This window comes from Pezoporus flaviventris, unplaced genomic scaffold, assembly GCF_033815535.1.
Source record: "Pezoporus flaviventris isolate CSIRO_AGI_PZ_B2104156 unplaced genomic scaffold, CSIRO_AGI_Pfla_v1 ptg000138l, whole genome shotgun sequence".
In the NCBI taxonomy this organism is placed as follows: domain Eukaryota; kingdom Metazoa; phylum Chordata; class Aves; order Psittaciformes; family Psittacidae; genus Pezoporus; species Pezoporus flaviventris.
This window is the reverse complement of record NW_026892686.1, coordinates 619,950-633,157: the sequence shown is the minus strand read 5'-3', so window position 1 is coordinate 633,157 and position 13,208 is coordinate 619,950. Positions and strand designations below refer to the sequence as shown.

General features: G+C 58.9%; 3 protein-coding genes across 4 annotated transcripts; all 3 read left to right on the top strand.

Moving 5' to 3' along the window:
* Positions 1-100: 100 nt before the first annotated feature.
* Positions 101-6,274, top strand: TGFA (transforming growth factor alpha). Of its 2 annotated transcripts, XM_061478954.1 has the most exons (6): positions 101-233; positions 2,984-3,037; positions 4,791-4,914; positions 5,073-5,222; positions 5,340-5,449; positions 5,527-6,274. In XM_061478954.1, exons 1-6 carry the CDS (start codon positions 200-202, stop codon positions 5,532-5,534), a joined length of 480 nt encoding a protein of 159 aa, XP_061334938.1. In that variant the 5' UTR covers positions 101-199; the 3' UTR covers positions 5,535-6,274. The 2 variants fall into 2 exon arrangements, with proteins under 2 accessions (XP_061334938.1, XP_061334937.1); XM_061478953.1 differs by having other exon boundaries at positions 5,340-6,274.
* A 1,772-nt stretch (positions 6,275-8,046) lies between these two features.
* FAM136A (family with sequence similarity 136 member A) lies at positions 8,047-9,612 on the top strand. The gene is made up of 3 exons (XM_061478939.1): positions 8,047-8,139; positions 9,177-9,317; positions 9,395-9,612. The coding sequence occupies exons 1-3, from the start codon at positions 8,053-8,055 to the stop codon at positions 9,581-9,583; spliced, it is 417 nt and encodes a 138-aa protein (XP_061334923.1). The 5' UTR covers positions 8,047-8,052; the 3' UTR covers positions 9,584-9,612.
* A 1,722-nt stretch (positions 9,613-11,334) lies between these two features.
* SNRPG (small nuclear ribonucleoprotein polypeptide G) lies at positions 11,335-12,878 on the top strand. The gene is made up of 4 exons (XM_061479022.1): positions 11,335-11,437; positions 11,667-11,689; positions 12,326-12,450; positions 12,687-12,878. Exons 1-4 carry the CDS (start codon positions 11,406-11,408, stop codon positions 12,735-12,737), a joined length of 231 nt encoding a protein of 76 aa, XP_061335006.1. The 5' UTR covers positions 11,335-11,405; the 3' UTR covers positions 12,738-12,878.
* The last annotated feature ends 330 nt before the right edge of the window (positions 12,879-13,208 follow it).

The following is a 13,208-nucleotide window of genomic DNA, read 5'->3' as shown; positions in this document are numbered from 1 at the left end:
ATGGCACTTGGGGGGGGGGGGGGGGGGGGGTCCGGGGGTGGCTCCGCCCCGGGGCCGCAGTGGCTGGCGGCGAGTCCGCGCCCATTTCCGCCGGCGCGGAGCCCGGCCCCTCGCCCCGCTGCGCTGCTGGGCACCGCCACCGGCCCCGCACCGGCCCCGGGCCTCCCTGCGGGCCTCGGCTCCCGGACGCACCGACAGCATGGCCGGAGAGGCGGCGGCCGCGCTGGCCGTGGGTAGGTGCGGGAATGGGGAAGGAGGAAGGGGGGGAACCGGTACCCCCCGTACCCCGGTACCGCCGTACCCTGAGCGCCGCTCAAGGCAGGGGTCGAGCTGCCGCCAGCCCCGTTTGGGGTGGGATTGGAGGGACGGGGGCGACTGGGGCTGCGCTCCCCAAAACTTTCCCGTCGGCTGGGACGGAGCCCCCCGCGCATCCCGGCGCAGCATCCCTATGGGGGACTGGAAGGGGAACGGGGGGGGGGGTCACGCAGTGAATCGGTTCCATCCTGGCTGCGGTCCCTGCCGGAGGTCGCTGCTGAACCGCTCCTCGCCTTCGCCACGACGGGGAAGCGCGGCCCCGGCGGGACAAGGAGCCCTCCGGTCCCGTCCGGTTGCGTTAGGGGAGAGGTGAATGAACGGCGGCGTGCTCGGGGCTGGCGGTGGGACGGAGGGGACGTTGTCTGCGTGCTGCGGAACGGGGCGAGGCGGGCGCAAGCGAGACCCGGGGGATGCTGCGATGGGACGGATCCGAACACGCTCCCCAGCCCGGAGATGGGGTCGTTACCGAGAGCGCGGAGCCGGCGGTGGGTGCCGCTCGCTGGGATGCGTGTGTGTGATGGGAAGGTGAGCCCGGGGCTGGGGCCGGTGTGGGGCAGCGCTCGCTGCGCTGCGGTTGGGGTTTTGCTGCTGTCCCAAGGGAGCGTTGTGAGTTCCCAGCCTGCGTCGCCCGCAGCAGCGGGGCTGGGGGACGAGGCAGCGCCAGCCCGGCGGGGAGAGGCTCTTTGAAGCACTTGGGCTCAGGAAAGTGCCCGGTCTTGGCCCCCCTCCAGCCCTTCTCCTCTCGGCGCTGCCGCTTTGGCTCTGGAACCGAGGTGCCTCCTCCATCCGCTCCGTCCCGAGCAGCCCTCGCCGCAGGGGCCGGTTGCTCCGTCAGCCCCATCCCTCCTCCAGAGGGTCCCATCGGCTCGCTCTGGGGATGCCAATGTCCCCTCTGCTCCCGTGGCTTTGGACCTCTCCAACCCGTTTTAGGGCCTGAGCTGTGGATTTCCCACCTCAATCCCGTATCCAGATGGCTGCTCCCGGCCTCCAGCCTGGGATGGGTCCAAGCCACCCCAGATGCTGCGCAGGGAGAGGAGCCCTTTATAAACCACATCAAACCAGAAGCTCGGAGCATCCGCTTGAAGCATGAGGGAAAAAGGGAACCTCCTCGGCCCAGTGTCCATTCATTCACCTGATGGCTGCCAAGGGCTGGTCCATGAAGCCAAGAGGAAAAGCAGAGCCAAGCAGATGAGGAGGGAAAACCTGGGGCAGGGAACAGAACCCAGCAATAACAGGGAGCTCCTCAGGGGTGAGGCTGAGCCCTTCACTGTTGGCTGCTGGTTAATGTCGTGTTGGGGATGGAGCTGTGTGTGTGCCCATCAGCAAGTTGGGTGAGTTCAGGGGGGCTTTGCTGGCTTGGGGGGGGTGGCAAAGAGACCTTCCCAAAGCAGGGGCAGCAGGGGATGGATGGGGATGGGGTTGGAGGCAGCGGTTTGGCCGGTGTGGCCAAGCACGGAGTTTGGGGTAAAACCAAAGCAGTGCAGGAGTTGATCTCTAAGGTTTGGGAAGAGAGAGGCCTGAGCACGGGGCTGGGATGGGATTGATGATAAACAAGCGGGTGGACACAGGCTGTGGGTCCCGGTTGGGCCGGTCGCAAGGGTGCGGATGCTCCGTGCCTCCATAGCGTGCCCAGGGTCCCCTTTTGGGAGCCCTTGGAGATGGAAGAGCGCTGGTGCTCTACCTGCAGACGGAGGGAGGTTGGGAAGAGGCACCTCTGGAGCTGAGCAGGGTCCCGGCAGGAGGATGGGGAAGCTGGAATGCTGGAGGGGATGATAGAGCCGCCCAGTGACACAGGGATGAGCCATTTCCCACGTAACGCGTATGTGGAGATGCAATATCGGCGCGAGCAGGAGGATGAAGCATCTTCCAGCCACGAGCTGCTGGTGGCAGCACAAAAAGGAAGGAAAATTGGGAAGAAACGGAGTATTTCTGATTCAGTTCCCATGGGAGGAAGATGCCCGAGGGCTTTGGCACCAGTGGGGACTGATGGGGAAAAGCCGAAACAAGGGATGCTGCTGTGATAACGGAGCTGCTGCGATCACAACTGGAGCTGCCGGTTGGTGCTGAGCCTTGCTGGATGCGAACCCCAAGGGCTGGTTCATGCGTTGTTCTCTCACCCGTCACCTTTCTGCATGATTGGGTGAACTCCATGGTGGAAACTGGGTCAAACCCAGCCAAGGGGCTCTTGGCTTCATCTGGCTTCACCCACCCTGTGGAAGCTTGGGGGGTCCCCATTCTGCTCCATGCCCCCCCAAACTGTTCTGAGCCTGCCTGGATCTGCAGCCCCTCGAGGTTGGGGTGCGTGGGCATTGCTGCCTGCAAAGGGCTTTCCTGCCTGCACAGCAGCAGCGCTTCCAGCCCGGGCAGCGTTTAGGGGGCTGATGGAGCGGCTGCATCAAGGCTGGATCCGGTCCCACTGTGCGGATGCGGGCAGGAGGAGCTATGCAAGGCAGTGCTGCATGGAGCTGTTAGATGAGAGAGCACATGGACAGGCTGGTTTCAGGCTCTGTTCTGGCTATAAGGCGCTCTCACAGGCACCATTGCCATCTCTTTTTACCAAAACCCATAAATCTTGGGGTGATTTTGGGTAGAACACCCCCCAAGCCATCAACCAGGCTCGGCACAGGGACGTGGTCCAACTGACCCCATCTCTCTGTCCTCTCCTTAGGTGTGCTGCTCGCTGCATGCCATGCGCTGGAGAACACCACAGCAGATCCGAGCGGTGAGTTTGCCGATGGGATGGAGCCGGTGTGATCCCGGTGGGATTTATGGACCAGCCTGGGAACAGGCAGCGAAGCGCGGGTGTGGGTAAAGCATCCTCATGCCACGCATGTGCTGGATCAGCCGGATGGATGCTCTCGCGTCCCATGCACCTCCCTTGGGGATAACAGGTCTCCAGGTGGAATCCTGGCCCCACAGGTGCTTTATCCCTAAGGGAAAACCAGTAAGCAGGGCTCTGCTGTGGGTACTTCCCATGCTCCGTGTTCTGGAGGGGCTGAATGAACCGTGGTCCCATTAACCGTGGCTCCCACAGGGAAGCTGCCGGTGCCTGACGCCGGCTCCCAGCGGCACCGAGCCGGTCACATCCCATAATGAGCCTCATTCATAAAAGCAGCACAATGGGCAGCAGCAGCCAAGAGCCCTTCGCTTCCCCCTGCCCTACACAGCGCGGGGGTTCGCCATCCATCGGGATGCGAGGCTCCGGAAAGGGCTGGTTGCAGGCAAGGGATGGAAAATCCTCCTTTTGGGGCTGGAAAATGGGATGGCTCAGTGGTGTTCCTGCAGTGCCAGGAGGCTTCGGAGCCAAACCCCGTGGCAGGAGAGGCGCTGCTCAGCCCCTTTCCCAATGGATCGGTGCCCAGTGACAGGGGCTGGAGGAAAGGGGCTGCTCCAAGAGGTGCAGCACCAGTTTGGGATCACCTCGTGGATGGGGACAGGGTCCATGCAGGCAGCAGCGTGGGGCTAAGGGAGGATGAAGTAGCTGCAATGTGGCCGGCAGCTGTGAGCGCTCCAAGGCTTAATGCGAGCCAGGACACCCCGGAGCCAGCCCTGGATCCAGGGATGCACTGCCCTGTGCTGATGCTGTCCCCACCGGTGCTACAAAGCCACCGCTACTGAGGCTGGGTGCGATGGTGGGCACTGGAAGAAGGGATGTGCAAAGCTGTGTTGAGGGCTTGGCTTTTTGGGGTTAAAACCCCAAAAAGGGGTATTTTTCATGGGATTAGTCGGGAATCAGGGCAGTCCTGGGATAAAGCAATCCCTAAGGATGGAAGTGTTGGGGTTTTCTGCACCCGGGCGCGGATTTCAGCAGCGATGCAATGCAGCAGCAATTCCCACCACGGAGCCCAAATCCCAGCTCCTGGCTCCACAAGGATGCTGCCACCACCTCCAAACCTCCTCTCTCCTCACTCTCGGAGACAGGGACATGGGGAAACATCCCTGTCTGAGCCGACCCTGCTCCGTCTTCCCTTGCTTCACCTCCTCGGAGACCCGGAAGCGTTCGGCAGACGTGGGTTTAATTACCCCAGCCTGCCATAAATTCACAGCAACAGGAACTTGAGGTGGCTTTGAAACGACAGCGATCGGATGTGCTTTATACCCAGGCTAATCCGAAAGCAGGATATTTGTTTTCCGTCTCTGCTGCGGAGGATAATTCAAACCAGCGCGGGATATAATGGGAAACAGCATCCCAAAGCCACCGGTCCAGAGCTGCAGCCGGCTCGGGTGTTATTTAACTCTCTCCTCCTCTGTTTTAAGCCTTAAGCTCTTTAGGAAATTCCTTTAGTGCCAGCGAGGCTTAGTTTCAGTCCTGCTCTAAGTAGGAGCTCCTTTGGGTGGTCCTGGCCAGGATGCAGCCGCTGGACCGCATCCCACGTTGCATCCCCAAAATAAACGCATCCAGCCCTAAACCAGAGCCGGGGATGCCTGGAAATGCCCCCAAATGCCATTTTTCTCCTCCTTGTTTTTGCTCCCAGCTCCGGGCCCACCGGTGGCAGCAGCAGTGAGGTCCCACTTCAACGACTGTCCCGACTCTCACAGCCAGTTCTGCTTCCATGGGACCTGCCGGTTCCTGGTCCAGGAGGACAAGCCGGCGTGCGTGTAAGTGCTGGGAATACACTCCTGCAATCCAAATCCAAACGGGTCCTTTGTGTCTTCCCTTTGGGAAGCCCCTAAACCTGGGGTTGAGCATGGCTTTGCCAGGCTCTGGTTGATGCTCTGGTCCTGGGGATGACGCCGATGCTCTTCCATTGGTGCAGGTGCCACTCGGGGTACGTGGGGACGCGGTGCGAGCACGCCGACCTCCTGGCTGTGGTGGCTGCCAACCAGAAGAAGCAGACCATCACCGCCTTGGTGGTGGTGTCAGTGGTGGCCTCGGCGCTGCTCATCGGGGTCTGTGTGCTCATACAGTAAGTACATGGTGCTGGGGACCTGAAGGGGGGGGTGCTCAGCACCTTTCCCAGCCCATTCCAGGGCAGGATGCTGGGATGCAGGCACTGAGCATCCCTCTCCTTGCTCCCTTGTAGCTGCTGCCGGCTGCGGAAGCACTGCCAATGGTGCCGGGCGCCTGGGGGAGGCCAGGAGAAGCCGGGTGGGCTCCTGAAAGGGGGAACCCCCTGTTGCCACACTGAGACGGGTAAGGGGACCGCGGGGCACCACGGTGGGACACCGGCTGCTGGTGTGTAACCGCGCTCGCCATCCCCTTCCCCGCAGGGGTCTGATGGAGCCCCTCGCCCAGGACAGCCCTCGCCGGGGACCAGCGCAGCCTCTCCCCTCTGGTTTCCCTCTTTCCTTCTTGGTTGCTTGGTTGGTTTCCCCCCCCTTTTTTTTTTGCCTTTATTCCCCCTTTTCCCCCACCATGGAACACGACAAGAAGCGCCCCGGCACAAGGTGCGGTCGGCAGCACCACAAGGATGCTGGCAGCAGCATCACCCTCTCCAAAGAGCCAAACCCAGCAACGCACAACTGGGTTTTTTTGTTGGCTTTTGGGTTCGTTTTTTCCTATTTCTTGGATTATTTTTGGCGTTTTTTAACAGCAGAACCCCTCACCCCTGCAGGAGGGGGCTTTATTTTTCTATAGAGACAGAACCCCTCAGCAGTCGCTCACTTTGGGGGCAGAAATGAGCTTTTTAGTAATAATCAAATGAACTTTAATCCTAGGAACCCTCGTCAGGCCGGTGCTCTAACCTCCCGGCGCAGCCTTTAATCCTCTCCATAGTCTTTTCTCATAACAACCCAAAGCTTTCATGGTTCATTTTGGTTTCGTTCTGTTTTAAAGTCCTGGTTACTCTCATGTCTTCTGTATATGTTGCACTGAAAGTTAATATTTAATGTTTTAATTTATTTTGTGTGGTTAAATTAATGTTGATTTCTATAATATGTTATTGTGATCAGCTGATCTTTTTTTTTTCCCCTAATACCTGGATTAGAGTTATTTAAGTGATATAAAGGACACTTTTTTTCAGAAAACACGTGTTTCAAGGCTTTTTTGGGGGGATATTTGGCAAAGGAGATGCTGGGTGCAAGGGGAGAATCCCCAGGGCGCGGAACTGGTACCCTGGTGATGGGCTTAGCGCTGCTCCCTCTACATTTGCAGCCCAAACAGGGCAGCCCTGATAACCTGGTGCTGGGTTCAGCCTTGTTTCCCTATGTTTCCAGCCCAAAACATGAGGTGAGGGAGGAGGGAGGGATGGATGGATGGATAAATGGATAAATGGATAGATGGAGAGAGGGAGGGAGGGATAAATGGATGGACAGATGGATAGATGGAGGGAGGGATGGATGGATGGATGGAAGGAAGGAAGGATGGATGGAAGGAAGGAAAGATGGGTGGGTGGATAGCCGGATGGATGGAAGGAAGGAAGGATGGATGGATGGATAAATGGATGGAAGGATGGATGGATAAATGGATGGATGGAAGGAAAGATGGGTGGGTGGATGGATAGGTGGATGGATGGATAAGTGGATGGATGGATAAATGGATGGATGGATGGATGGATGGATGGATGGATGGATGGATGGATGGATAAATGGATGGATAAATGGATGGATAAATGGATGGATGGAAGGGAAGATGGGTGGATGGATGGATGGATGGATGGATGGATGGATGGAAGGAAGGATGGGTAGATGGATGAATGGGTGTATGGAAGGAAGAATGGGTGGGTGGAAGGATGGATGTATGGATGGATGTATGGACGGAAGGATGGATGTATGGGTGGATGGACGGACGGAAGGATGGATGTATGGGTAGACAGACGGATGGACAGATGGACAAATGATGGATGGATGGAAGGAAGGGTGGGTGGGTGGGTGGAAGGATGGATGGGTGGACAGAGGGATGGACAGATGTACGAATGGATGGATGGTAGGTGGAAGGACGAATGGATGGACGAATGGATGGATGGAAGGAAGGAAGGAAGGATGGATGGATGGATGGATAAATGGACGGGTGGATGGATGGAAGAATGGATAAATGGACAGATGGATGGGTGGGTGGGTGTAGGGGTGGATGGACAGACGGAAGGATGGATGTATGGATGGATGGATGGATGGATGGATGGATGGATGGATGGATAAATGGACGGGTGGATGGGTGGATGTGTGTGTGGGTGGGTGGATGGATGGATGGATGGATGGATGGATGGATGGATGGATGGGTGGATGGGTGGATGTGTGTATGGATGGGTGGATGTGTGTATGGACGGGTGGGTGGGTGGGTGTATGGACGGGTGGGTGTATGGATGGATGGATGGGTGGATGGGTGGGTGGATGTGTGTATGGATGGGTGGGTGGATGTGTGTATGGATGGGTGGATGTGTGTATGGACGGGTGGGTGTATGGATGGATGGATGGGTGGATGGGTGGATGTGTGTATGGACGGGTGGGTGGGTGGGTGTATGGATGGATGGATGTGTGTATGGATGGGTGGGTGTATGGATGGCTGAGGCTGATCCTGTTCCTGCTGCATGAGGAGCAGGGCTGGGGGGGCTCCATCCTCACACCGGACCCCAGCGCTCCCAGTGGGGCCCCTCCGCAGGGCGACGCCCCCGGCGCAGGACCGGGAGATGCTGCTTGGGGGGGGGGGGGGGGGGGCGCATCCGCAGCGCGGGCTCGGTACCGCGTGCGCGCACCGGGAGCCCCGCGGGACCCGCGGCGGGGGCGGAACGGGAGGAGCCGGGCGCTGGTGCCGGTGCCCGCCCCCGGGGCGGGGTCAGCGCTCGGCAGGGCCGGGCCGCGATGGCGGAGGCGGCGCAGGCGCGGGTGCAGGCGGCGGTGGAGGGCGCGGTGCAGGAGCTGGAGCGGGAGCGCATCCGCGGCCTGCAGGTACCGGAGGAGGGGGGGAACGGGGACGGGACCGGGACCGGGACCGGGCCCTGGCCCCGAGGGGGGAGCCGCTGCCGCCCCCCCCCCCCAATGCCCCACGTGTGTGAGCACGAGTGCGGCCGGGAGCCCCCAGCCCCGTGCGCGCCCCCCAACACGTCCTGTGCCCCCCAACACGTCCTGTGCCCCCTATGCATTGACCTGTACCGCCCCTGCATGTCTTGTGCCCCCACACATTGCCCTGTGCCCCCACCCCATTGCGTCTCCAGTGCTCCTCCAATGCACTCTGTGCCCCCCTAATGTGCCCTGTGCCCCCCAACATGTCCTGTGTCCTCTATGTATGTCCTATGATCCCCAAGTGCATCTCCTGTGCCCCCATTGTCCTGTACCCCCACATTACACCCTGTTTTACCCGTTGCCCTGAGCCCCCCCCATAGCTCCAGACTTTGCCCTGTACCCCCCTCACAGCCTGTGCTCCCCACATTGCATCTCCTGTGCCCTCCACACATGCCTTGTACCCTCCACAACATCCTCTATCCCCTACATATTCCCTGTACTCCCCCCAGTGCGTTTCCTCTGCCCTCCCATTGCCCTGTGCCCCCCATCACACCCTGTGCCCCCATTGCCCTGTATCCTCCATCACACCCTGTACCCGCCATTGCCCTGTGCCCCCCATCACACCCTCTGCCCCCATTGCCCTGCATCCCCCATCACACCCTCTGCCCCCATTGCCCTGTGTCCTCCTTCAAACCCTGTACCCACCATTGCCCTGTGCCCTCCATCACACCCTGTGCCCCCATTGCCATGTCCCCCCATCACACCCTGTACCCCATTGCCCTGCATCCCCCACCACACCCTGTGCCCCCACTGCCCTGCGTCCCCCATCACACCCTCTACACCCCATTGCCCTGTATCCCCATCACACCCTGTGCCCCCATTACCCTGCACCCCCATGTGTCCATCGTCCCCCCCCAGCTGCATACACAGGGTGCTCCCCCACAAAGGTTTGGGGTGTCCCCGCTCACCCCACATCCCCACAGGGCACCATGTTCCGGTGCAGCGCGCGGTGCTGCGAGGACAGCGCGGCCTCCATGCAGCAGGTGCAGCGCTGCATCGAGCGCTGCCACGCGCCCCTCGCCCAGGCGCAGGCCATCGTCACCGCCGAGCTCGAGAGCTTCCAGGTGAGGACGGGATGGGACAGCCCGCACCGGGATGGGGATGCCCCGGTACCCACTGACCCCGTTACCTGTGTCCCCAGGACCGCCTGAGCCGCTGCACGCTGCATTGCAATGACAAGGCGAAGGATGCTCTGGATGCAGGGACAGCGGAGGCCAGGGTGCGCGGGCAGCTCGACGCCTGCCTGGCTGCGTGCGGGGACGACCACCTCCGCCTGGTGCCCACCATGGCCAAGAAGATGAAGGACAGCCTGGGGGCCCTGCAGCAGTGATGGGGGCTCCCCCCTGAACCCCGACTCCGCGCTCATTAAAGGCGAGGAGGAGCCACGCTGCTGCGGGGTCTGGGTGCGGGTGCTGCCGGGTGATGCTCGTGTGCGCTATGGGGTGGTGCACGGGTGGCAACAGGACAGGGGTGATGGATCCAGACATAAATGGGTGGAGATAAGGCAGAAGTTCTTTACTGTGAGGGTGCTGAGGCGCTGGCACAGGGTGCCCAGAGAAGCTGTGGCTGCCCCATCCCTGGCAGTGCTCAAGGCCAGGTTGGACACAGGGGCTTGGAGCAAGCTGCTCCAGTGGAAGGGGTCCCTGCCCGTGGCAGGGGTTGGAGCTGGAGGAGCTTTAAGGTCCCTTCAACCCAAACCATTCTGGGGTGCTGCGGTGCTCTGCAGGGCATGGGGTGATGTGCAGGGGATGGGGGGGGGCTGCAGACGTGCCCTGTGTGTGTGCAGGGCATGGGGTGACCCCGGTGTGCACACGTGTGTGTACGCACTCATACAGACATGCACACGCGTGGCCGCGCGTGCACGCACACGGTCATGTGCACACGTGTTCATATGTGCGCACACATACACACATTCTCGCATGTACATATGCACACGTGCACACACATCTCACGTGTTCTCACGTGCACACGTTCTCACGTGCACACACCTCACACGTGTTCTCACGTACACACGTTCTCACGTGCACACACATGTTCACACGTGTTCTCACGTGCACACATTCACACGTGCACATACATGTTCTCACATGCATACACGTTCTCACGTGCACACACACGTTCTCACATGCACACGTTCACATGTGCACACACATGTTCTCACATGCATATACCTGTTCACACGTGCATACGCATCTCACATGCACACATGTTCACACGTGCACACATGCACACGGTCACACGTGCACTCACACATGCACACACACACGTTCACATATGCACACACATTCACACATGTTCTCACGCACACGTTCACACGTGCACACACACATTCACACATGTACACATTCACACGTGCACACACGTTCACACGTGCACACACGTTCACACATGCACACACACATTCACACGTGCACACGCACATTCACACGTGCACTCACACATGCACACATTCACACGTGCACACACATGTTCACACATGCACACACCTTCACACATGGTCACACATGTACACAAACATGCACACACACACGTTCACACATGCACACACGTTCACACATGCACACACACGTTCACACACATGGTCACACATGCACACAAACATGCACACACACACACACACGTTCACACATGCACACACGTTCACACATGCAGACACACGCACACACATGCCCACACACGTTCACATGTGCACACACGTGCACACACACACACACACACATTTTCGCACACACAAATGTTCACACACACACGTACACGCACACACGTACACACACACACATGTTCACACACACACATGCACACACACATGTTCACACACACACATGTACACACATGTTCACACACACACACACACGTTCACACCCGGGCCATGCCGTAGGCGCGTTTCTGCCTTCCCGCCGTATTTCCTCGTGCAGCCGCGCACTCCCGCGCTTTGCTTCTCTTCCCGCGCACCCGCTCTGCGCTGCTGCTCGGGGCAGTACGGTAGCGGCTCCGCGGGCTGTGATTGGCTGCGAAGGTGGGAGGAGGGGTGGGGGAAACGACCAAGGCGAGGCCGCCATTGGCTAGCATGGGAGCGGTGAGGCGGGCGGTGCGGTGACGTCAGGGCGGGGCGCCAGAGGCAGCGTGAGGGGAGCGGGGTCTGAGGAGCCGCCATGAGCAAAGCGCACCCGCCCGAGCTGAAGAAGTGCGAACGGGATCGGGACTGGGAACGGGACCGGGACCGGGAACGGGAACGGGAACGGGAAGAGAAGGGGGACCGGGAGCGGATGTACAAACGGGCCCCGCGGCCATCCGCCGCCCGCCGGTTTCCCGGCGTGCACCGCGGTGTCCCCGGTGTCATGGCGGCGGGGATGGGGTGCGGGAATGGCGGTGCTCCCCCCCCCCGCTCAGCCGCCGCCGTTGTCTCGTTGCAGGTTCATGGACAAGAAGCTGTCATGTGAGTCCCGGAGCTGCTCCCGGCCCCGAGCCGTCGTTGCCGCGGGTGTCGGCGGGGTAAAGGGGCTGCGCGGCCGCGGGAGGAAAGCGGGGAGGGGGGGGCGGTCTTGGTGCCCCCCTCGTGGTTCGCTGGGTGCCGGTGCTCAGCGAGGGCCGGAGTGGGCCCTGAGTGGTTTCAGCCTCCAGAACCCATTCATTCGGATCGATACTGATTTATAATTTGGACTCTTCCTCAAAATCCATTCATTTGGGTCGGTATTAATTTAAAATTCACGCTCCTAAACTCTTAAAATGGTCTTTTTGCAACGCTGGACGTGGTAAGGATGATTCTGCTTCCCAAAAGAGGGCTCAGAGAGTGGAAGTCACCGTCCCTTCAAGTGTTCACACACCGTGGAGCCAGTGCCCTCAGTGCCGTGGGTTAGTGGTGGCCTTGGCAGTGCTGGGAATGGTTGGACTTGATGAGCTTAAAGCAATTTCCCAACCTGTTTCTTTGATGCTCTAAATGCCTCTGATTAACAACAGAACCTCTCACCCTGTGGCCCCACTCCATTTCAAAGCCACACTCCTGGTGAGAAAACACGGAAAAACTCCTATCCAGCACCTTTCCTTCTCTGATTGTGCTCCCAATTTCTCATAGTGAAGTTAAATGGTGGCCGACACGTCCAAGGGATCCTGCGGGGGTTTGATCCCTTCATGAACCTGGTCATTGATGAGTGCGTGGAGATGGCACCGGGTGGACAGCAGAACAACATTGGCATGGTGGTGAGTGCTGTGGGAAGGGCACACTCAAGCCTGTAGCTGGTGTGTGGAAAACAACCTGGATTTCAATAGCATGGAACAACCTAGGAGGGTTTAGACTTAAATCGTTCAGTGTTCATCTACTGGGGAGGAAAATCCATGTGAATTTTTGGTGCAGCGTCAGCTTTTGGGGTAATAAATGGGAGGGAGGGTGCTGAGTGTGCTGCATCTCACTAGCTGCTCTGAACTTCTGCTGTTAGGTAATAAGAGGAAACAGCATCATCATGCTGGAAGCATTGGAACGAGTATAGCACCAGGGAAGCCCTCGTTGTTACCAGCTGTAACCAGCCCTGACCAACCTGCTCTGTTTACTCCTTGAATCTGCCCTGAAGCACCCTGAGCATAAACTTATTTTTGTTTTGTTAAATAAATTTTGTAATGGTTGACATAAATTAAGTTGTACTTTATGCTCTGGGGGGTGTAATGGGGCAGCTGAAGCCTTGCTGGCTCTTGGGATGGATGTTCTACATTCAAACACAGAGAAAGGTGGGGTTTATCCAAGCAAGTGTGAAATTGGTGCTACTTTGGGTGGCCATCCCCTTCCTATTTCAGAAAGGAGCTACAACACTGTTTCATGTATGTTCAGGGGTTATTTGGCTCTGAAACAGCAGGAAAATGGTAACATTCACCTTAGTGAAAAGTGGTGTGGAGTATTTGTACCAAGCTGGGCTGCACAAAAGCAGGAGTTTTCTTTAAATCATCGTAATCACTCTTTCTTCTGC